Source organism: Amphiura filiformis, chromosome 17, assembly GCF_039555335.1.
Source record: "Amphiura filiformis chromosome 17, Afil_fr2py, whole genome shotgun sequence".
NCBI lineage: Eukaryota > Metazoa > Echinodermata > Ophiuroidea > Amphilepidida > Amphiuridae > Amphiura > Amphiura filiformis.
The window spans coordinates 5,992,268-6,017,061 of NC_092644.1; the positions used below are offsets into that span (position 1 = coordinate 5,992,268).

Genomic DNA, 24,794 nt, shown 5'->3' on the forward strand with positions numbered 1-24,794 from the left:
ATTAATAACATCACAAATTCGCAACAAACCCAAATTGTGAAAAAATCAACCCGGGGCAGATTTTTGGTTATTTCTCCGTTTACGATCCTGCCCAAAAGTGTCTCCTTTTGACATGACACGTCACATATTGTCACAGTGCTACGATAATTGCCTAACTTGTTTTTGTAATTTTGAGAACGAGTTCAAAACATGGTTTAAACATGCATTTAAATATATTTAGTCACCAATCTTTGCACAAGAACAAATGATAATGAAACAAATTAATTAAAAGGAATAATCAGAAATGATTAAGGTGATTATGTGACTGATGCATGTGTGAACCATATTTTGTACTTTTTTTTCAAAATTACAAAAAATGAGTTAGGCAGGGTAAGCCACACTGCCCCCTCCCACAAACATATCATGTCATTTTGAAAGCAACTTACTTGATGAATCCAGCTTTCAATCCCATGCTGAAAGAAAAAAGACAGTAAAGTCACAAAAACGTTCATGATCTATATACTACTCGTATTTATTCAGACTGCCGTTAAGTTGTGTGGAAGAAAAGTATTGATTTCCATTGATTTGTGTGGAAGAAATTTGAATTCTTTTCCTAAATCATGCCATATACATATTTCTATGCATGAAACACATAAAACAGCGTAATTATGTTATAACAGCATGATTTATTACTCAGAGTTCCACGCCTAAAACGGCGATCATCAGATAAATAGCTGAACACTATTTCTATGCATGCATGGAAGTATACAATTCATCCTCTACTTTAGAGGGGTTCATAAACTGGGCAAATTTACAGAATGAATACTAACTTACAAGAGCCTACAATTCTCTCCTGTGTTATGCACAGTTTGATGACCTCTGACATTAGAATCATCTCACTTACCACTGCACCAGTCCAATCAGAGTTACCAAACTAAATAACAATGGGGGCGCGGTGGCGCAGCAGTACGGGCTCCATCTCGCAAATTGGAGGGCTGCGAGTTTGAGCTCGACGGTGCCATAGTGTTGTGCACTTGGGCAAAGCGCTTTAACTCAGTTGCCTCTCTCGACCCAGGGATGAAATGGGGAGTTGTTAGGAATATTGTCAGGTGTCACAGCCAAAGCAGTCTACATCAAATAATTTAGTTACCTTTTTTGTCTGCTTGGATCTGTCGGTGTTGAATCGGTAGTGGGTGAAACGCCTCCATCTGACCCCAAAGAGTGCACTGAGGTGGTGGAACGAACAGAACTTGCCCTTCTACGATAAAAATTTGATGAAGAAAAGATATAAAAAGTGCTTAAATTCATATATAAAAACAGATTGGTATGTACCACACAACATCAACAACAAATAATAATAACCATAAAACAATGTATCATAAAAAATGTATTGTATTGTTACAAAGTGAAATTTTGTGTTTCACATAGTGGCGTATCGACCTGACACCACTTTTTATACGCATATTATAATAGTAAACAAACTAAGAAATGAAAAATATTGCATGTTATACTCACTACATTCCATGCATATCAGACCGATACGCCACTATGGAATGAAGCCAATGGAAAGTAATGCTGTAGGGATTATACAGAATTTACATGGCGACTGAGGTGGCGTAAGGTATTGAGTTGTGCATGTTTTCTATAGTGATGTATCGTTTTGTATTTATTGTTTTCAATTTGCCAGTAATAATGTGTCTTTCTTTCTTTTGAAAGTTATATAAAGATAAATCTATTTATTTTACTACAGAAATTTTACATCAATTACAAAATAAAATGAATGTCTGATTTACACAACTCGATTTTATATTGACATTTCTTCAAACCTGATTTTCTCGATAATACGCCACTATGGAATGAAGCCGAGGAATTGTTGTAAAGTATGATATGGGCATAATGTAGGGCTGCTAAGAATGCACGATTTTGGAGGCCAAAAACACACCCGATTTTCCAAAAAACACAAAAATCCATGATTTGAAAAATGCAAAATCTAAAAAAAAAAAAAGTGCTGCCATCATTAAAAAATTTGAAAAAATAAATAAATAAAAAAATTATGCGTTAAAAAAAAAAAAAAAAAACATTTTATGGATTTGGAGATTCCCTTGACCTAGATTTTTTAGATTTTTTCAGAAATGTCAAAAACATATTTGGAGTTAAAATAGGCAATTGCGCCTCAAAAATGAACACAATTATGTATTCTTAGCAGCCCTAGCATAATGTATCTCCAGGTCATACACGTATAGGGACAGTTCATGCCAATCTGGTAATGTATTTTTGTCAATTTTTCAATGTGCTGATATCCAAACACATAGATGGGGGGGGAGCACAACAATATATACAACAATGTGTCCTGTAAAACTTACGGTTTTGAAGGTGTATTTGCATCTTCTTCTTCGTCCACATGAGAGTACTTGTTTACTTCTACTGGAGATGTTGATGGGACTCCTTTTAATCTGTAATTCAATTGATCACATGTTGTTTTAATGCTTTTCATGTTAGTCATAGGCATCATCATAAAAAGTACAAGTTTTGAGATAATTATCTCAAAATATCAAGAGTTATCTCAAGAACCACTGAACCAATACCAGGCTTGTTTGTATTCATGTTGATGCATTTTTCATGCTGATTCCTAATATGGTCATGAAAATGTCCAATTCTGAAATTGTTGAATTTTTTTTTAAATTAAAAACTTGTCATCTGCACTGCAGTCAATCCCGACCTACCTACCCTAACAAATTTTCATGTTACACCAATCAAACTATTTTTTAGGCCTTTGTTATAACTATTTAAACCATATTAACTATAATTAAACCAAGGTCATGGGTTAAGCTCAGCACTTGAGAATCGCAAAATGTATCGTTCACAAAGTTGGGGAAAACTTAGTGACTGGAATCCTCAAGAGCGTTCATAAGTTTTTGCTATGCGAGAGAACCACCCTCCATGTGGACGTGCCTACTGTAGGAGAGGCTACCCTGCTTCAAAAGAATGATTAAATTAAAAACACATATATTTTTCATCTAAAAACACATATATTTTTCATCTAAAAACACATATATTTTTCATCTAAAAACACATATATTTTTCATCTAAAAACACATATATTTTTCATCTAAAAACACATATATTTTTCATCTAAAAACACATATATTTTTCATCTAAAAACACACATATTTTTCATCAGTAGGGATAAGCTTTCAAACCTGAACTCTGTTGAGTCAGGGATTGTCTTTGGGAATTTGCAGGAGAGCATTAAATAACTCTTCTGGAGCCTTCAATGAGAGCTGTTTAGAGTATTTACAATAGAATTAAAAGGCAGTCCCTGTTGAGTTATACAGTCTTTCCACGTAATTACTTTTTTCCTCAGACTTACCGAAAACTAGACATTTGATTTCTTATTTCTGTCTTCAAATTAGTTAGTGAGAAATTGAACACCCCCGTCTGTGGAATGGCATTGGCTGTTGCTTCGCCGATAGAATGTGTAGGAAGCTCCACCCTGTCCAATACAGGTGGCAATCCTATAGAAAGTGAAATAAAAGGAAGACACTATGTTGGCTATGATGATGTATATTCATTATGTTGGCTATTTAGAGGTTAATAACTGCACATCGGTTATTTGGAGGGCATTGTGAAAAATCTAAACATTTTGCCTTTGGAACCGAGGAATATTCAGTCAAATTAATTAATTAAAATGATATCTTTTTATTCTGTATCAACTTTGTAGATTTGTAAATACAATAGTTACAATTTGTCCTTCAAAATTTGTAAACATCATATTATATATAGGAGAGAGAGCTTGGTTAGAAAGCATTCAGCCCTGAAATTGTACTATTCTAAACATACAAATGTAGTGCCCGTTAGAATATGACCATTGAAAGGTCAACTGGCTCACGCTTTCTTTGCTAAGAACTACTGATCAAAATGGTCACAACACAAAGCCTATGACATATCATAATTCGGTGTATAAGCCTAGGCTTAAATCAGAAACCAATGTATACTACGAGGGGTATCAAAAGTTTTAGAAATCGCCCAGAAGTGAAAGAGCTATATCAATGAAATTTTGTCAGTGCAATCACTGGTCCTTATGTACACTATGGTGCAAAAATGGTCTCATAAGTATGTTTACTTTTTTTTACAGGCGACGCTAGATGCTAATAACCTGCTGCCCCAGTTACTGCGCATAAACTGCAAGATTGAGAAAATTTAGGCAAGCAGCGTTATTAAGATCCTGCATTTGAAGGGTTGCAGTGCCTAGAAAATCGATGATGAAATGAAAGTTATTTTCGGTGGTGATTGTGATATTGTCACTGTTGCTTTTTGGAAAATGAATTTTTATTTCATCACAGATTTTTTGGGCACTGTAACCCTTAAAATGGAACATAATCATGCTACATGCCTCAATTTTCTCCATTTTGCTGAATACGCGGTTACATAGGCAGGTACTGACATCTAGCGCCTGTAAAAAAGTAAACATTCTTATGAGACCATTTTTGGCATCATAGTGTACATAAGGACCAGTGATTGCACTGACAAAATTTCATTGATATAGCTCTTTCACTTCTGTGCGCTTTCTAAAACTTTTTGATACCCCCTCGTATAGCTAAAATAATAGTTTCTCGATCATGAGAGCTCAATAGGCACGCAGTGACAATTACGTCGGCGTACAATGCCTACCACATACGCTTTGGGTAGCGTTGCATTTCCTGTGCGTGCACAATCGATCACACTATCGTTTGATTCCACTAAACTTGCGAAATTATGCAGTACATGCAGTACATTCATACTCTCATGATCGACAAATTATTATTTTAGCTATAACATGCAGTACATCAGCGAATATCACACTCAATCTGAAATTGCAACATTGAATGCTGAAAGTTGCATTAGTTTTTAAAGTCGTCACTGGGTGGGAAAAAAATGTACTTTTTGCCCTTGAACATGGATGAAGCAAACCATTCAATATAAAGAATACTCCTACAAGGCTTTATCCATGTTCAAGGGCCAAAAATATATGAGGTTTTTCCCACCCAGCGACAAAGCATTTTCTAAGGTCACAATTTGAGGGATGAATCTACCTGTCCATGGATCACCATGCTTTGCTTTGATACGCTGCGTACTCACAAGGCCCGTTGTCGGTTGGTGTAGCGCCTAGTAACGAGAAAAAAACAATTGATTTAAAAACACAAATAGATTTACTTGTTGACAATACCTGCATAAATTGTGGTAGAAACCAAAGGCAGATAGACACAATTTTAAAGGCCCACTTTAGCGATTTGCTCATTAGGAGGATTGTAAAAATCATCAAAATTCAGATTTGTGCACCTTTGTTAGTATCATATATGTGCTAACGTAGTCAATAGCCATGTATTAACCCTAACCCAACCCATGGGTTTTTTTTGCTATAGGTAGGGAAAGAAGAAACAAAAAAGGAAAGAAGATGAACAAAGAAGTCACTTGGTATTCCAGGGATTTGAACCGCGGACCCCTCACATACCATGTGGAAGGGGGGTTTCGCTGGCCTGAGCAGCGCGATTCTGTGGGTCTATATGACTTGGGCTGATTGCATCATGGCATCACATATGGAATGTACATGTATGCATGTGCAGTGCTTTTCATAGTGGGCTTTAGTGAGTTCACCTGAAGCTGTAATATTTTTACTTTACGTGTAATTATAACTGCTGTTTCAATAAACCCAATCGCCATTGTAACTTCCGGTTTTTGAGAACAGTTTTGGGACACTTTGACCTCTGCCATTTCGAAAAAATTGCTGTAATTATTATCAATTTATTTATTATTGTCATAATATTATCATTAAAATATTTAATTTATTCAATAATAATGTTTTTAAATGGATTTGAAACAAAAAAAGCCCATTGCGATCAAATTCACATTCCATTTGAATTTCATACACCATCTATATCTAAAATTCATACTCCCTGTGGAAGATATTTAAAAAATCTTCCACAGAGGGAGTGTGAACATAAATTTGGAATAGCCCAGTATTTTATGCAATAGACATTATTTATTGTGTTCAAATTGACCTATGTAATTGTTGTTTGTTTCATGGTCCAGTAAGACAAAATATTTTGTACATAAAATCCCAGAATCCGGGCCCAGAATGGTCCTTTAATTGAGGGGTATAGGGAAGTGAACAGTGGTAGACCAAATTAGGTCAACTGTGGGAGGATTTCCTTTCACAATGTGTAAACAATGACTGGCGGATTACGTCTATCACCTTTTATCAATGGTCTATTTTTGTTGTATGTATGTTAAATACTGGTACTTTTATTTTGTAAAAAAAAAGGGGGTACTACACCCCTGGCTGATTTCATGCCTATTTTTGCATTTTTCTCAAAAATTATAGCGCATTGGTGATAAGTAAAATATGTATATTATAGGGGCAAGGACTACAACTACTGCACTGTTAATTCAGCAACTCAAGTAGTTATTGATTTATTGATCAAATATTGCTTTTCCCTCATTTTTGACTGTAACTCCACAACTGTGTTGAAATAAAATTCCCAGTGCAGTATTTGTAGGGAAAAAAAGATTGATCTGCTTACAGCTGGGGATGATGTTAGGTATGATGTCCTTTCTCTGGATAATGTTGTCCTATGAGCGCTGTATTCCCGACGTCTTTGCTGCAGTTCTTGAAGCCAGAACATCTTAGTCTGGCGATCTTTGGCCTCCAGGTGGTACACACGGCCTTCCGTACTGTTACAATCAAATTGTTAAACATTTCACATGTTACATGTATATAAGATCGATTGGATCGCATAGGAAAATTGTCGAAAAGTGGCTTGTGCCCCTCCCCATCAGGACCAGTGCCCCCCAATCATGGTCGGATGACCCCACTTTGCCACTGAGTGAATATGAGAAATATTAAGTCTTATTTTATTGGGCAAATGGCAAGTTGTAAAGTTGTTTTCATTAAACTTCCGTGGTCGTGCCTGTGCGAATCGCGTACACGAGCGTAAACACAAAAGCAATAAACAATCACGCTGATTGGCTGATCAATGCACTTGACAACAAGCCGGCTGACACATTGGTCTTCGGCGCGGCGCGTAGTAGGCAACCTTGTCACTTCTACGCGATCGCAATTCACCAGCGTGTACCCGGACCACGGAAGTTCAAAGAAAACAACTTTAATTATTAAATTTTAATTTTATGACTGAAAATTCACACACCTACAATCCAGGAAAAAAATGTTGACACACTTTGCCTGTCTTTTGGTACATCTCTGCCCCCGTTCCCCCAATTCAATGTTGACACACTTTGCCTGTCTTTTGGTACATCTCTGCCCCCGTTCCCCCAATTCAATGTTGACACACTTTGCCTGTCTTTTGGTAAATCTCTGCCCCCGTTCCCCCAATTCAATGGCGGACAAAGCCATGTTGTCAACAGATCTGTGGGCGTAGATCACAAGGGAGATTGGGGGGGGGGGGGGAAATCCCCTCAATATTTTGCCCGGGGTGGTCTATACAATCATGGCCTGTATGACACGGTTTCAGATTTGAAGCAGGTTTGACTGCCAAAAATGGGAAAATATAAAGTTTCAAAAAATATTGTTTTAAATATGTTTTCTAGACTGAAATTTTGTGCAGAATTCATTTCTGAAGTTAGAAATGCACAATCTGTCATTGTTTTCCTGATATGAGCATTACAGTAGAGGCATATGCTTTTGACGGAAATAAAAATATGAGATCCATAAGTGACAACATCATCACAACATATTTGAACTTTATTGGCACACTTATAATGGCTCTGCAAGGCTCACATCATGTTGTAGTGCAAGTCTGACATCTGATTGGTGCACACACGTTGAACATAGGTCACATAATTGCGCAATATTACAGGTACATGTACTAATTGTTCCCGATTTTGCTCAAAAATGGGGTGGCGAGTCAATTTGATAAAAATATTAGAACTCAAAAAATATGCATTTTTGATACTATATCCCTGTAGTACTGTATCATGGGAATAACTGATTAGTTTTTCTGAAGTCAGAAATGCAAAATCTGTCATTGTTTTCCTGATATGAGCATTACAGTAGAGGCATATGCTTTTGACGGAAATAAAAATATGAGATCCATAAGTGACAACATCATCACAACATATTTGAACTCTATTGGCACACTCATAAAGGCTCTGCAAGGCTCACATCATGTTGTAGTGCAAGTTTGACATCTGATTGGTGCACACACATTGAATATAGGTCACATGATTGCGCAATATTACAGGTACTAATTGTTCCCGATTTTGCTCAAAAATGGGGTGGCGAGTCAATTTGATAAGAAAATTAGAACTAAAAAAATATGCATTTTAGCACAAGTTTGGTATTATATCCCTGTAGTACTGTATCATGGGAATAACTGATTAGTTTTTTAAACATGTCGCCCTCATATTTTTTTTTTTTTTTTTTTTTTTTTTTTTTTATTTTTCAAATGCCAAATTTTATGTAATTTACAGATGTCACAAATTGATAAAAAAATTAGAAAAGAAAATTGAGAAGGAATGGAAAGATATTAATGTTATACCAAAGTAGGAACTTATACTGTGCATAACTGATTAGTTTTTCAAGCCTATATAGCTCTTGTAGTTTTCTTGTAATCCCAATTTTTATAAATGGTGGGAATTTTTACACACAATCAAAATTTTAGGGGGTAGGGGAAACATTTTTACATTTTGCAAGTCTTTCCCTTAGTTAAAATGAACAAAGTTAGGTATCAAATGAAAGCCCATTCAATCAATATTGCATAGACTGATAGGTCAACCATCACTGTAGCAAGAGTTATGATTTTTCAAATCAATTTTTTTGCAGAAAACGGCTTATTTTGGCATGTCAATTGTCACGAGGCATGTCATATTTGAATGATTATGGCACGCAAATGATTAAGTCAATCACAAAAAAAATACCTGAATCCATCAAATAGTACCCTCAGCTGATATGTTAACATTTTAAAGGGCCATATCTATGTATATTGTAGACTCTATGAGTATACAAAGTTGGCATGTGAAAATTTTTGTCACCCAAAAAGTGTGTATTTCGGGCAAAATCGGCCACAAAACAACATTTTGTAGCAAAACGATGTACGATGCACGAAAAAAAAAAAAAAAATCATGTTCTACAAACAATTTTACCCTAGAAAAGACACCTTAGACATAAAACATAGCTATTTTCACTCTGGGGTGAATTTTTACACACTTTGGTAGTGAAACCTGCTTCAAATCTGACACCATGTCGTATGTGGGTTTCTAACCAAATTAACCTCATATTTGGCCATTTTAGCCCCAATTTTTGCACTCTGCATGCAAATTTATTCCACTTTTGCACCATATTTCACCAGTTTGGTTTCAATATGGCAAAATTTTAAGCGCGTTTGTACAATAAACTTATTCTGTCGCCAAAAGGTGCTCCATTCACTATACTTCAAGAAATTTTTTCCAACCCCATCCCCCCAATGTCAAACAGAAATTTACGCCACTGGATCTGTGAGACCCTCCAACATTGAAAGATGGGGAGTGGGGAAGGGTGTGATACAGGGGGCAGTATGTGCTTCACATAACTTGCATGCATGTTTCACACGCCTCTCCAATTTAGATAGGGCACGCTTTTCAATTGTCGTCTGCATCGCATACTGTCGTATATCTCAAAAGGCTGCCTTGTGGGATTTTATTAATGTCATCTATTTGTAATGAGATACACTGTAAAATTAACTTGCTATTAATTTTGAGGTATTATCACAATATATTTATTTATTTATAACATTCGGCCGAAGCCAGGCTACAATGTAAGCCCAATAGTGCTCAGAGGCTACTAAATTTAAGGGATGCCATCCGGATATGATGGGACAGGGATACGGGAAGAGATCCGATTTTAGATCTCATGTCCATTCATAAAAGAAAGGAGCATGCTGAAATATAAAATAACAATCGGAAATATAACAGTGAAAACAAAAATCACACAAGGCAGCCTTTTGTGATACAACAGTATGTGCCAACTATTCTTTCCCAGGATTTGTAGCTGCCATAACTTACCATATTTGGAAATGTCCTGGTGCTTCTGTTGCCACATTGAAATTCAATGATGCATTGGAAATATCTATAGACCTGGATTTATCAGAAAAAGAGAAAATAAACAATACAAAATGTATTCTTCTAAAAGGTCATATACAGTATAAATGGAATTTACGGAAAGAATAATAAAATTATATACCATTGTCAACTACCGGTACAAGATTTACAGTTCCTTGTTTCCTCAAATTCAGGACCAGATAGACTATTTTTAGACCTGAACTGCAGGAAAAACCATGAAAATAATGCACCATGTATCAGAGGACAGAAAAAGAATTCCCAATTTCTTACTTCTTGATTCAAGGCCCAACAATAATAATATATAAATAATTGATTGCTGTAAGCAGCCTTTTATTTTCCTTGAAATTTTCTTTCAATTATATTTCTTTCTTTTCTCTTCATACCGGCCAGCATGCTTATAGATTTTAAGCTTGGCTTTAGTATTTTGTTTGAGCCTGCTCCCATCAAGACCAGTAGTGGCGTAGGATTTTGGAACCGAGGGGGCACAACTTGTAAATGTACCGATGGAAATATTTTTTACCGACGGAAGTTGTGATTTGTTGACCCCAAAATTTTTTTTATGGTTTGAAAAAGTGAAGAGCAACAAAAAAAAAAAAAAAAAAAAAAAAAAAAAAAAAAAAAAAAAAAAAAGATAATATGCGTTTAATTCACAAATTTTCATCCTTTTCTTTACAATTCTCCCCTTTTTCCTGTCACCCTGGGTGAAAATGAGTCTATTATGAACAAAATTTTTTTTTCAACAACACCTTCCGTCTACCGACGGTCTTACATGTACCGACGGCCATGATGAGCGGTGCCCCCCTGGCCCCCCCACTGGATACGCCACTGATCAAGACCAAAGCCAGTGCTGTACGGTGCAAAATTGATTGAGGAGCCAATAGCTCCTAACTTGATAAATTTAGGTGCCCAAATTTTGCTCTCAAGTAAAAATACTGAGGTGCCAACTCATTATATTCCAACCACTCAAATTCATTTTTTAGGCTTACTTCCATGTCCAGTTCCATGACCTTAGACAAGCATCATTAATAGTATCAGTAGCTGTTGGATTCCCTGATTTGATTGTTTCATCTTCTTTCTCCTTGTTCCCAAAGTTCATCAAATTCAAAGTTCTTTTTGACTTTAACGCCATCTTGAGTTAAAAACAATTTGACCTAAACTTTTGACCTAAATCCTATCCTATTTGTTGGCGATTAAAAGCTTCAACAGTTGGTTGCCATTGGCGCCAGGGATAGAAGGTTAAGTCGCATCAGACAAAATCTAGTCGCCAATGTCGCCCAAGCGTGTATCCACTTAGATATGGCTATGAATTGGGCACATTTGGGCAATTGGGTGCTGACTGTGAAGAGGTATATTGGCGGGTCCTAAAATTTACTATAAAGTTCTATAAAGGTATAGAGAGTCAGTTTTCCCCAGTTTGTGTTGCACATCCATACAGCTGAAGACCAGGCTAGAGGAAACCGAACTAATCAGAATGAAGGACAGGAGGATATGGTGTACTGTTGTCATGGTTCATCCAAATCAAAATTTAATTGTATCTAAGATAAAATGATCATTAAATCAGTTGACTAATGAACCATTATCTTCTACATCAAAAGTTCATGCCTCTATTTATCAAACCTTAAAATATATGATACTGCAAACTTTTGTTGTGGATTTTTAGCATTTCACCACAATTCCTTTTAATCTTTTTATCATTATTTCCCATTTGTATGAAAACCAATTGCTTCTAAAAAACCACTAATACTGAAATGAAAAATCATAATTCAGATGCATCAATTTTTGTGTTTCAAATTCTGGAAATAAATCTGGAACTCACTTTTTGCAACTTTGCTGCTACATTGCATCTGGAACCCCCAGACTTCATCAGGCAACTGACCTAATGGACTATACTTGATTCGTTTTACCTTGACAGTCGCGGGGGGTCCTTTCGAATGTTCCAATGAGTCAAATAGGGCCCAAACTTACGCTAGAGTGAACACGATAATGCGATTGATTTTCTTACACATAAAAATACGGCCAATTCAGAGAGAAAATCTTGTTTCTCGTATAGGGTCTACTATAGACAATTTCTTTTTGTTGGGCAGCCGCTGAGCTACATCTTTTCACTAATTATAGATACTTCATAACATGTTCCCATGTTGAAAGTTGACAAGCTATTTCTACTCGCTTTAAAGAGAGCGCAATTGAATGAAGATGATTTATTTATGCTAGGATTTCATTTAATATAACTATTTTTTATTTTAATAATACCCCATACCTAACCAAGAACATAAGAAAATATTGTAAAGGCCATAAATATACACACTCAGGCATAGGGAGACAAACATGATAAAGTTAATCTGTTCTTTTCATTCGCGATCATTAACCTTTGAAACATTTCACATCCACGCTGTTTGCCTCAATGCCTTCTCGGCAATCTCGGGCCATAGGCCTATAGTCATGATAGTAATTTAAATCGTGAAACCGTAGAACGATCTGTTGGTCAGCATAGATATTGAAAAAAATTGAATCCCATCACATCAATTCAAAGCTACACCCTTTTTTGAAATACTGGTTACCAGCGACTTAAAATGAATTGACAATAGCCACATGATAGATGGCTACATGCAGGTATCCGGCTGATGGCTCGGTCCTATGCATGAGATAACTTGAAACAAAGTCCCCCTCTCACGTTTATTGATGGTTGCTCAATGCACTCCCAGATGGCTTCTCTAACCTCTCCTATGCCTAAAGCCATGATTTCTCTGTGTTACAAAATTGAAAATCCGTGTTACAAATTTATGATTTCTGTGATTTTCCGTTTTCCACAATAAAGCACTAAAAAGTTAGAACAAACATGTTTTAAAAGTGTATTTTGTGATTTTTGTCATGCCTTAGGCCTAGAATTAATGCTAGAATGGATTGTTTAATGGTTTATTACTGCTAAATAAACACTTTACTTTGTTTTATTTTGCAAATCAACACAAAAGTTGTTCATTATTTTGTGGCATTTTCAATTTTCTGTGAGCAAACCCTGAATTCTGTGAATTTGTCCGTTTTTCCGTATCACGGAGAAATCATGGTTTTAACTATGCCACTGTTTCTCCTTATTTAGAATAATGACTTCCTACTTTTTAATTGAATGTCCTGTATCCTTTAAAAATAGGAACAGCAGTCCCAGATAGGTCGTCCGAAGATATGGGTAGTAAACATTACACAGAGTAAACATTTTTTTTGCATCTTTGTGAAACTCTTTTTGTCATTTTCAGTCAATTTTACAAGTTGACCTCAAATGACCTTTGACCTCAGTATGTGACCTTGAACAACAACATTACACTACAGGAAAGCTCCCAAAATGTAGCTTTGGCTCAAGTTTTGTTGCAATTGTAAGTAAACTGTTTATGTGAGATAGATTTTGTATCATCAGCCTGTTTACAAGTTGACCTCAAATGACCTTTGACCTCAGTATGTGACCTTGAACACAACCATAACATTAAAGCTCTCGTAATGCAGCTTTGGCTCAAGTTTGATTGCAAATGGATGTAAACTGTTCATGTGAGACCAGATTTTATATTTTCAGTCCATTACATGTTAACCTCAAATGACCTTTGACCTCAGTATATGACCTTCAACACCACCAACAGATGAGGGTTCCTATAGTGCAGCTATGATCAAAGGTTGGTTGCAACAGGATTTGAACTGTTCATATGAGACCAAAAAGCCTTACATAATTGTTGACATAAACACACACAGCAACACACCCCGACTGACTGATGGACAGACGGACGGACGACCTGTGATGCCATAAGGTCTTTTCCTTTGAACAACCTAAAAATGGAGGTACATAGTGATGTTTTGCGATTTGTTGGTGCTGAATTTTCTTTGATCAGTTCGAGTTGCCTGATGAAGTTGGGTGGTTACAGAGTATACAGACGCAATATAGAAACGTTGCCAACAATTTAAGATTAATTTCAAAATTCTGTTTACAAGTACTTGATGACTAAGGGTCAAGGGACTATTCACAAACACTTGTAACCGGGGGGGGGCCCCCTAACATAAGTTTACACTATTTTCTATGGGGTTGACGTTAATTTTTCAAAGCCAAAAGGCGGGTGGAGGGGCTGAAAAAATATGTGATTTTTACTTTTGGCATCAGGCCCGGGAAGTGTTTGTGAACAGTCCCTACTACAACATTCACTATACTCACCCTAATGGAATAAGATCATGGGCAGAACGATAATAGTAGAGATGACATCTTTGGTTGTCATAAACAAACCTGCAAAATGGAAGGAAAAAAGATACTTTCATTAATCCTTTTAAAATATATAAAATAACATTGGAATGTTTGAAGAAGCAATGGGCTATTCCATTTAAAATCCACAAGGAAAGTCTTCTACTGATGGAGTAGGTTAAATGGGATTGGCTTGAGTTAATTTGTTTGTAACTTTACAAATGGTTATTTGAGTTTTTTGATTTGATTTGATTTGATTTGTTCGGGTTTTGACAACCCTGGATAACCCAAGAAAGCCTCTATTGAAGCTTATTTCCATTGGGGTCCATTTGAACACCGGACGGGTTGGGAACAGTCAGGGGTTAACACCCTACTCTTTTCAAAACTGGCTACGAGATACATGTACAGGTATGGCTCTCTGTACACGGGACCGACGGCTTAACATCCCCTCCGAAGGACGGAGTACTTTCATGATTCATTTACCCAATTCTAAATGAACCATGGGGAGAGCGGAAGTCTGAATTTAATCTACAGAAGTTGCCAATTAATTTCAGACTTTTTTTTTCCAAGTCAATATCCCAGCAAATCGCCACCGCAGGGAATCGAACCCGGGACCTCATGCACTAAAGGCAAGTACCCTAACCATTGCGCCACGCTCTCCCTAGGAAGGGTTAAAAGTTTAGTGAAATGGACCCCAGGTGTATCCAATATTTTACACTACAAACTATAGGACTATGAACCATCGTTGGCACCAGGAGCTCATTTTAGCTCCTGGTAATATATCCAGGCCTTATATTAAGTACATGTATGCCTGATCAGGAGCTAATATGAGCTCCTTGTCCCAAAGATGGCTCCTAGTCCTATAGTTTGTAGTGTAAAATATTGGACACACCAGGAGCCAAAACTTGGCAACCATGGGGTAAAAAAACCCTGCATGCTGGTTAATATAAGCCTACAATACGAGGGGGTATCAAAAAGTTTTTGAAATCGCCCAGAAGTGAAGGACCTATATTGATGAAAATTATGGTACAAAAATGGTCTCATTTGTATGTGCAATTTTTTTTAACAGGTGGTGCTAGTTTGGATGTAAGCGCAAAACCTTTTCATGATAAGACCCTCCACTTTCCCCACTGTGGCTGCATCATCCCCAAGACGACACCACCCATCTTCATACATGCAAATTAGAGTCAACTCAGCGACCTACGCAAACAGCTTTTTTCCATGGACAATACCACACTGGAACAGACTGCCCCACGACATATTAGACATACCAGACTACAAAAATTTCAAGACCGCCGTTAGGGACTACCTCAACTAAATTTCGCCATATCCAGCCATAGGTCATTGGTTTGTACCAACTCTGATGCGATGCGGGTACCCGTTTATTCAGAGGATAATGTCCAGATCCAGATCCAGAAGTGATGGACGTCCACTTCTTGGCTTGGTGAGGGACATGTGGCCAGTTTGGAAATTCCTTTTTCAAAAAGCAACAGTGCCACATGATGGGCAATCATCACCATAGACAGCCTTCATTTCATCATGGATTTTCTGGGCATTTTAGGCCTATAACCCTGCAAATGCAGGAACTTAATCACACTGCGTGCCTCAATTTTCTCCATCTTGCAGGTTATGCGCGCGCATACTGCCCATTTGGCACCACCTGTAAAGAAACCCGGAAGTGAACCAGAAGTCAGTGTTTCTAGTTCATATTTCGTCATTTTTGCGTGAGTTTTAAGTTTGCCTAATGATTGTAACGGGAATTTTCATTCTAAAATTGACCTTGAATAAATGCCCCCCCCCCCTCCTTGGGAAATGTAAGGCCCCGGGTGCGTTTATTTGACGAAATACGGTAAGATGGTTTATTGGCAAGCTTTTTGGATCATGATTTTCATTTGAAGGAAGTAAACTTGTTCAAATATGTGCAATGTAGCCTACATACATGTAGCAAACTTTCACAGTGTGACAATTGTTGGAAGATAACAAGCAAGGTTATATGAAAGTTAAACCTTTAAAAACCACATGTTTAAAAAGAGAAATCCTTGAGCAACGTACACCATTACTGCTATTTCATGATTTCCCATGTGGTGTTTCCCGCCTATACCGGTCAACCATTATAAAATATATTCTAACATTTATTTGATTATTTGAACCTTTTTTAAAGTTCCAAGGCTTCTAACAAATGCAATTTACAGTGTGTGTAAAAAAATTCTCCAACTAGCTACCTAGCCTAATTTTTTTTAAATGTAAATGCCAATCAAACATTTTGGCCTAAACTGTGGTGTAGATCTCGTTTTGCCATGTGGCTGTAAATTGGTGTAAAATCCCGGTGTGAAGGGAGCATCTTCATAGGTTTAGATCCCGTGGGGAACTGGGGATAGGGAGGGAAATCCCCCCAATATTTTCATAGGGGATGGTGCATACAATCACCCCCCCCCATGCCTGTATTTGGGTTTCTCACCAAATTAACCTCATATTGGCCATTTTAACCTGGCAAAAGTGGTAATTTTTGGCAAATTGATTCCACTTTTGTACCATATTTCTACAGTTTGCTTCAATTTGCATGATTCTTGTGCATTTGTACCATAAACTTAATTTATTGCTAAAAGGTGCTGAATTCACTATACTTATAAATTTCCAACCCCATCCCCCAAAGTCAAAAAGAAGCTATGCTAATGAGCATCTTTCCCTCCCATAATAATTTACCCGGATCAAATGTGTGCGAAGCATGCAAATAATTTACCATCTTGAGACTAAAAAATGCTCAATAATGTAAAAACTGCAACAAATACACACAAAAATGTGCAATCTTTAAAGCTAATTATAAAATGGTCAAATGACTCAAATATGAGGTTTTTTGGTCAAAAACACACACATTTGCGTAACATTGGTGTGATGATCATGATTGTGTGGACTGCCCAACCTTGTTGAATATTTACAAGATGCTATTTAGAGAGTCAGGTGAAGTTGGCGTGAAGAAAAACAGGCAGTGTTGTGGGTCTCGAGACCAGCCAAGCCTGGTCTTGGTCTCGGTCTCGGACCTGCTGGTCTCGGTCTTGGTCTCAGCCCTCCTGGTCTTGAGGTCTCGGTCTGAGACCAGGTTTGAGACCAGTAAAATAGCACCATTTTGGTCATTTGGCAGCCCTGGATCTGGATCTTAAAGGTCTGTAACCAGGGGTGAAATTAAGTGGGAGACGGGAGCCATTTGGCCCCCAGAAACTCTGAAATGGCCCCTGGTTCCATCTCAATTTTAGTTGACCAGGGTACACTTCTCACAAAACTGGCCCCCTGGATAGTGAACCAAAAATATCAAATTACAAGCAAATAGTGCTTATTTAACTCATCCAGCACATCTTTGGCCCCTTGGTAATTGGAAATGGCCTGTGGTTCTTCCAAATCTTGGTGAACCAGGAGCCACTTTTTTTGCCAAAGTGGCCCCTGGTTCAAGCTCTCTTATTTTCACCCTTGTCTGTAACCCAATCGATAGATTTATCCCCTCCCCCATTTTTCTCATTGTTGATGAGTTTTTAGTATCATATGATTATAATCGATCATATTTTACTTATTACCATCCTGAAATGTTTCTACCATCCTGAAATAGCTACAGTGATACCGGGCCGGATTAATACAATATTCCTGCTATGTGCACACTTTCTAATTACTGGGTGTCCCAAAAATGTTTTTTTGAAAATAATCGACATGTAATTTAAATTTTGACAAATATAAACGTTCTTTTCATGACATACTCTATATAACCCTGTTCACATTAGAAATTTTCATCATTCGACGAAGATAAGTTAATCTTGATTAACTAATTAAGCATGCGTACAAATTACGCTGAAAGACCGAACGAAGACAATGCACTGTACACATTCACGAAAATTAACAAAGCTCGACAAAGCTATTAACGCCCGGCTATTATTAAAACCGGCGAAGGTCACTTGTCACATGATTACTTTCCTTCGTTGAACGAAGCGAGCGTACACATTACAAAATTAGCTTTGTTGAACGAAGTATTCCTTCGTCGAAACAACCTTTTTAGCTTCGTTGAACGAAACAATTTCGTTCGAGGTTCGTCGAAAGAAGAAAATTTCCTAATGTGAACAGGGTCTATGTTCCTTCTACAAGTTCTAATAACAAGTTCACAAAGTGCATATTTAGCCTACATTCCACGCATTCCTGAGTAAGCTGTCTGTAGATGTGACATAATGCTACACAAGGCTCATTACCACCGTCACAGCCACTGTGCATTTGGCGGGGCATGCAGTATTTTAATCTCATGAACAGAGAAAACTTGTTCAGCTTTATTTCAAGTGCTGTACATTATTCCTAAAATACAAAATGTAGGTCTATATAGCATAACACAGCAGTGATTTCAACTCAACACAAGGCGGTTCTCGAACCACGAGTCTCGCCTGCTTTTGTGACCGCCTGCTTTTGCGATAACTGTTGGTAGAGAGGTAAATGAATTTGGCGGTTATCGGCTGGGCACGATTATCTGGCCGATGGTAACTGTACCCACCAAGTTTCATGCCCATGCAACAGTTTTTACTAATATGACCTCAGATGACCCCTGGTGGCCCTGAAATGACCTTCTCAAATTTTGGCTCTATTAAAATGTTGACTGTACCCCTCGTATAAGTTTCATGCCCATACGACAGTTTTACTAATTTGACCTCAGATGACCCTGGTGGCCTCGAAATGACCTTCCAAAAATTTGGCTTTAAATGTTGACTGTACCCATCAAGTTTCATGCCCATACGAGTTTTTACTAATTTGTCCTCAGATGACCCCTGGTGACTCAAATTACCTTCCAAATATTTGTCTTTAAATGTTGACTGTACCCACCAAGTTCCATGTCCATCCAACAGTTTTTACTAATTTGACCTCAGATGACCCCGAAATGACCTTCCAAAAATTTGGCTTGAAATGTTGACTGTACCCACCAAGTTTCATGTCCATACGACAGTTTTACTAATTTGACCTCAGATGACCCCTGGTGACCCCAAAATGACCTTCCAAAAATTTGGCTTTAAATGTTGACTGTACCCACCAAGTTTCATGTCCATACGACAGTTTTTACTAATTTGACCTCAGATGACCCCTGGTGACCCCAAAATGACCTTCCAAAAATTTGGCTTTAAATGATGACTGTACCCACCAAGTTTCATGCCCATACGAGTTTTTAATAACTTGACCTCAGATGACCCCTGAGTGACCTCGGATGACCCCGTAATGACCTTCCAAAAATTTGGCAAAACCAAAGAACTATTTCATCAAATAAATCAAAACAGAAAGATGCTTCCTTTACGAGTTATCACTCATTGAAAGTGCTACTTTGCTATACTTTACATGGAAAGCGACTATCTTAAAGTCGTCATATTTCCTTAATTACATGACTGATCAAGCTGTTATTGGGATATGTGATGCACAGTTGAAAATTAATTATTAAAAGATTTGGTGACCTCAGTTGACCTTTGACCTTGTATGTGACCTTTGACCTCACGAAATTGGAAAAAGTATGTTGCGCTGAAAAATCAAATTTGGCAATACCGAAGAACTATTTCATCAAATAAATCAAAACAATTTCATCAAATAAATCAAAACAGAACGATGCTTCCTTTACGAGTTATCACTCATTGAAAGTGCTACTTTGCTATACTTTACAAAGAAAGCGACTATCTTAAAGTCGTCATATTTCCTTAATTACATGACCGATCAAGCTGTTATTGGGATATGTGATGCACAGTTGAAAATTCATTATTAAAAGATTTGGTGACCTCAGTTGACCTTTGACCTTGTATGTGACCTTTGACCTCACGAAAATCTAATCAGGTCGAGTACCTCTGGCCACGCAACTCCCCACCAAGTTCCGTCACTGTACCCCATACAGATCTCCAGATAATCTGTTCACAAGGTATTTTGCTTATTATGCAAATTAGGTACTTAATTACCATATTTTACGCTCAAAATCTAATCAGGTCGAGAACCTCTGGCCCCGCTTCTCCTCACCAAGTTACGCCACTGCACCCCATACGGATCTCCAGATAAGCTGTTCACAAGGGTTTTTGCTTGATACGCATCAAATATGCATAAATTATGCAAATTAGGTACTTAATTAGCATATTTTGCGCTGAAAATCTAATCAGTTTGATAATATTTGTCCATACTTCTTCCCACCAAGTTACGCCACTGTACCCCATACGGATCTCCAGATAAGCTGTTCACAAGGGTTTTTTGCTTGATACGCATCAAATACGCATAAATTATGCAAATTAGGTACTTAATTAGCATATTTTGCGCTGAAAATCTAATCAGGTCGAGAACATCTGGCCACGCTACTCCCCACCAAGTTACGCCACTGTACCCCATACGGATCTCCAGATAATCTGTTCACAAGGTATTTTGCTTATTACGCATAAATTATGCAAATTAGGTACTTAATTACCATATTTTGCGCCAAAATCTAATCAGGTCGACACCCTCTGGTCATGCTACCCCCTATAAAATTTCATCATCATAGCACTTACGGTTCTCAAGATAACGCGTTCACAAGCTTTTTCCGAACACACACACGCACACCCCCACACACCCCCACACACGGACACACACACACCATAGTGATTACTAAGTCTCTCCCTGAACATTCAGGCGAGACAAAAACCCAAACCTGTCCTAAATACAAAGATTGTTATTAATTAATTGTGTTGATGACAGGAGGTGCAGAAACCCAAAAAAATGTGTTCTTCTCTAATGACCATCTTTCTTTATTTGTAAGAGTCAAGAAGCTCTAAAACTGATTTATTTTCATATTTCACTTTTCAATGTTTCTTTTGTGCAATAAGTTCAACCATGAAAAAAAATAAGATAAAAGGAATAAAGAAAAAATATGAAAACAAAGGTGTGCTTATCAAAGGTGGTACTACACCCCCTGATAAAATTTGTGACTAATTTTGCATTTTTCTCAAAAAATAACTACACCTAGTACACACTGGTAACAACAGTTACATTTATGTATTATTATAGAGACAAGGAATCCAATTACTTCACTGAAATTTCAGTGATTCAAGACAAGTGGTTCATTATATATAGAAATGAGGTACATTTTAGCGGTACCTTTTTCCTTATCATAAATAATGTACTGCTTGTCTTGGAACACTGCAATTCCAGTGTAGTAACTGGATTCCTTGCCCCTAAATAGTCACAAATTTATCAAGGGGTGTACATGTAGTACCACCTTAAATGTTCAACTTTCATTGTGCGATGACTTGACACAAGGCATTGGTGCACAACACGTGACCACCTCATGATGGCACGCGATGCACAATACATGGCTCCACCTCTTATTGATCTACAGGATTGAACACAGGGAAACCCCTTTCAACAAAACCCCAGAGCAGCCAATTCAATTTTGGGTTTGAATGAAATTTGCTCAATCAAAACCCGATTATTCACATTTACGCTGAAAATGTTCTCACTTTTTTACATGGATGCATAAAGGCGGACGATATTTGACAATGTAACACATTCCATTTCCTAAACCAATAGGGTTACCCCCTTAATAAATAATGAAGTGAACCCCACCATGGACCCTAAGGCGGACCGCTGGACCCCACCTGTTGTATTTTTTAGGTCCTGCTTGTAAATCTTGGTTCAGTTACATGGCTTGAAAAAGTAGGGAATTTGGGAAGCTCATTCCCAGGAAATGTTGGTGTTTGGAGGGAAATTCTGGTATTTGGGGGGAAATTGTATCTTTTTTGTACATATAAAAACATACTATAAATTGTGGGAAATTTAGCTTGCTTCTCGGGACATTTTTTTCGAGCCCTGTTCAGTTACTCACCATCTTGTTTTGTAGGACTTGATTAGCCCCTTCTCTCCTAACTTATTGAGATAACCACACAGTTTCAGAGGTTCTGGATTTTCTGTTGCTGACATCTGCAAAACGAGAACAAGTTGAAACAAGTAGATTTAGTAATTGATGGGCAATTCCAGTTGAAATCAATGGAAGACATGACCTTTAATCTCCCACATGGTGGTCAGGGGGTGTCAAGCCCGATGTCAAGTCTTCCATTCTGGTAACCACATGTCAAATTCACACTCCCTGTTTGGAAGATTCAGGTCATCTATTCCTACAATGTATAGGGGTGTACGGATTTCAACTTGAATAGCCCAATAACCTTTTCAAATCAAGATCGGAAAACCGCGCTATTTATTCAGTAAGCTAAGGGGTCAAATTGGTGCACAATGAATCAAACGGGGCATTTTTAAATATTATTATTTTCTTCTACAATTTCCCCCACCCCCTTCCTTCTGACTGCTCTACATCTGCCACTGCTCCAAATAGTGGCGTAAATTTCTTTTTGACTCGGTGGGGGGGAGGGGTGAAAAAATGTCTTGAAGTATAGGCCTAGTGAATCCAGCACCTTTTGGAGAAAGAATAAGCTTATGGTACAAAAAAATGTTGTCATTTTGAAACTAAACTGTTGAAATATGGTGCAAAAGTGGAATAAATTTGTGCGAAGCGTGCACAAATTTGCACTTTTGGGGCTAAAATGGCCAAATATGGCCATATCTATGCCTACATGTATGGCTCCAAAAACACACATATTGTTAAAAATGTCTTCAAAAATAATATTATAAAAATACCCCTTGGGCAATGTTTTTGACTCCTTCAGAGGAAAAATTCACAATTGAAAGGGTCAAAAAAATTTGAAAATACCACTTTAACAGCAAAATGCTTAAAGAAAACCCTGGTGCCTCAAGAAGTCTAGCCAAGAATTTGCTTACCCATAACTTCACATTCTAGGCTAGAGACCATTGCATTCAAAATCTAGTCGGGTTCGCTGAAGCATGACACCGTGTAAAGCAATGGAAGTTCAGAAGTAAACACAACCGATCACGACAGGCGATAGCATAAAAAATGTTGCTAAAATTACACTACAGCAAAATAGGCAAATCTTGCTCAAAAGATTCAGCTGACTCATCGAAATAACTTTCATAAATCCAAATTTCATTAACAGAATAAATAACCTCTGTTGTAAATAATTGCAGTGCTATCCGACCGATAAGCGAGAGCAACATACTCTAGAATCAAATGCGTAACTATAATGTGTGCAAATTGGAAGCTACATGTAGAGTTCTCGAGTAACTTTTGGGCAAATCCAGGACAAATCAATTCTTCAGTAATAGTAAAACAAGTCCTCAGTAAAATATTTAAGATTTGTCAAACAAAAACAAATAATCATCATAAGCTTACGGTTACATTTACACAAATTACAGGAACCTAGACTAGTATCGTCCATGGTTCCTTTTTAAAAATCTTTATACAATCATGTAGCTGTTTAAAAGCAATAACCAAAATACCGATACCGCTAAATCTGTTTTCCCCATTTTTTTAAAGTTTGCGCTGCGAACTAATATATTCTACACTGTGCAATATCATTTTGCCAGCTTAAAGTAAAGCTTACATTATTACTGAAATCATGAATTGAAATATGGGATATGGTATTTGAATTTTAAGCTTACCTGTTTTTGATGTTGCACCTCGCATACTCCAGTACGTTCTTCAATCATTGTACCTCCAATTTGACTGTCCCCTGATTGTGAAACTTTCACTAATGGCACTACCGGCATTGACTGTGGTCGGCGTGGTGGCGAAATTACCCTAGTATTTTTCATAGGCCCTACTTGATCTTGATCAACCACCACCCCCTTGCTCCCTTCAACTTGCACGGTATCAGTAGCATTCGGACTGGACACTGAACGTATTTTCCTTGATCTTCTTGGAGGAGCTACGGGTTCTTCGTGTGGCTTGATTGCCACCTTTTCCTGTCCCTCATCTCCGAAAGATATTAATATGCCCGTCGGGACTTCCATTTTTCATCAAGAAAAGTGCGAGTAATTTCCGCTAATCAACTTTCTTCCTGTCTTGTTTTGCAGCCGGCCATTTTTCTTCCCAACTTTTCGACCAAAGGTCAAATGCTCATACACAAGGGCGACGTTCAAAACACAGTAAAGAATGTGCCTTCACGCGACGTGGGTATGAGCGTGTTATTTGAGTGGCGCCCAATCAGTGCCAAGCGGCTCCAAAGTTTGGGTGGGTTGGAGCACTTGGTGAAAATGAAATGATATAGGCTTTTCCAATCAATTATTGGTTGACTTCAGAAGCAGGGGTCATTTTTTTCTTGTGATCAAAGAATTTTCTGGAGGGGGCATCGACCGCATCGTCACATATCAGCACCGTTAGGTTTTTAAAAATACTTTTATTCGCCAACAAATAGGCCTAGGCGGCCTAATAAGAATTTTAATATTAAGGTTATTAACTATTTTTACTGTTGCGATTTGGTAGTTCACATCATCTTGCGAATGGTAGTGAGCTTTGGCGAAAACTGCATTGTTCATTTCATAAGGAGCGTGTAGAAGAATCCAAATATCACAGATATACTTTGGTAGGTCCTGTGGTTCTTGGGTTATGTTGTAAAGAGGGCTGAAACAACAACACTTTTGTAAAACT

General features: G+C 37.6%; 1 protein-coding gene across 1 annotated transcript in view; it reads right to left on the reverse strand.

Annotated features, from left to right (window-relative positions):
• LOC140136857 (TBC1 domain family member 2B-like) overlaps positions 1-24,401 on the reverse strand; it is a 66,500-nt gene extending 42,099 nt beyond the window's left edge. Inside the window, exons 1-10 of the mRNA XM_072158459.1 lie at positions 23,807-24,401; positions 22,122-22,216; positions 14,258-14,326; positions 10,015-10,086; positions 6,540-6,690; positions 5,052-5,124; positions 3,350-3,494; positions 2,343-2,432; positions 1,130-1,237; positions 426-452 (exon numbers count right to left, since the gene is read on the reverse strand). Coding sequence (XP_072014560.1) covers positions 426-452; positions 1,130-1,237; positions 2,343-2,432; positions 3,350-3,494; positions 5,052-5,124; positions 6,540-6,690; positions 10,015-10,086; positions 14,258-14,326; positions 22,122-22,216; positions 23,807-24,157 — 1,181 coding nt within the window. The 5' untranslated portion in view covers positions 24,158-24,401. The remainder of the gene's footprint in view (positions 1-425; positions 453-1,129; positions 1,238-2,342; positions 2,433-3,349; positions 3,495-5,051; positions 5,125-6,539; positions 6,691-10,014; positions 10,087-14,257; positions 14,327-22,121; positions 22,217-23,806) is intronic.
• Between the last annotated feature and the right edge of the window lie 393 nt (positions 24,402-24,794).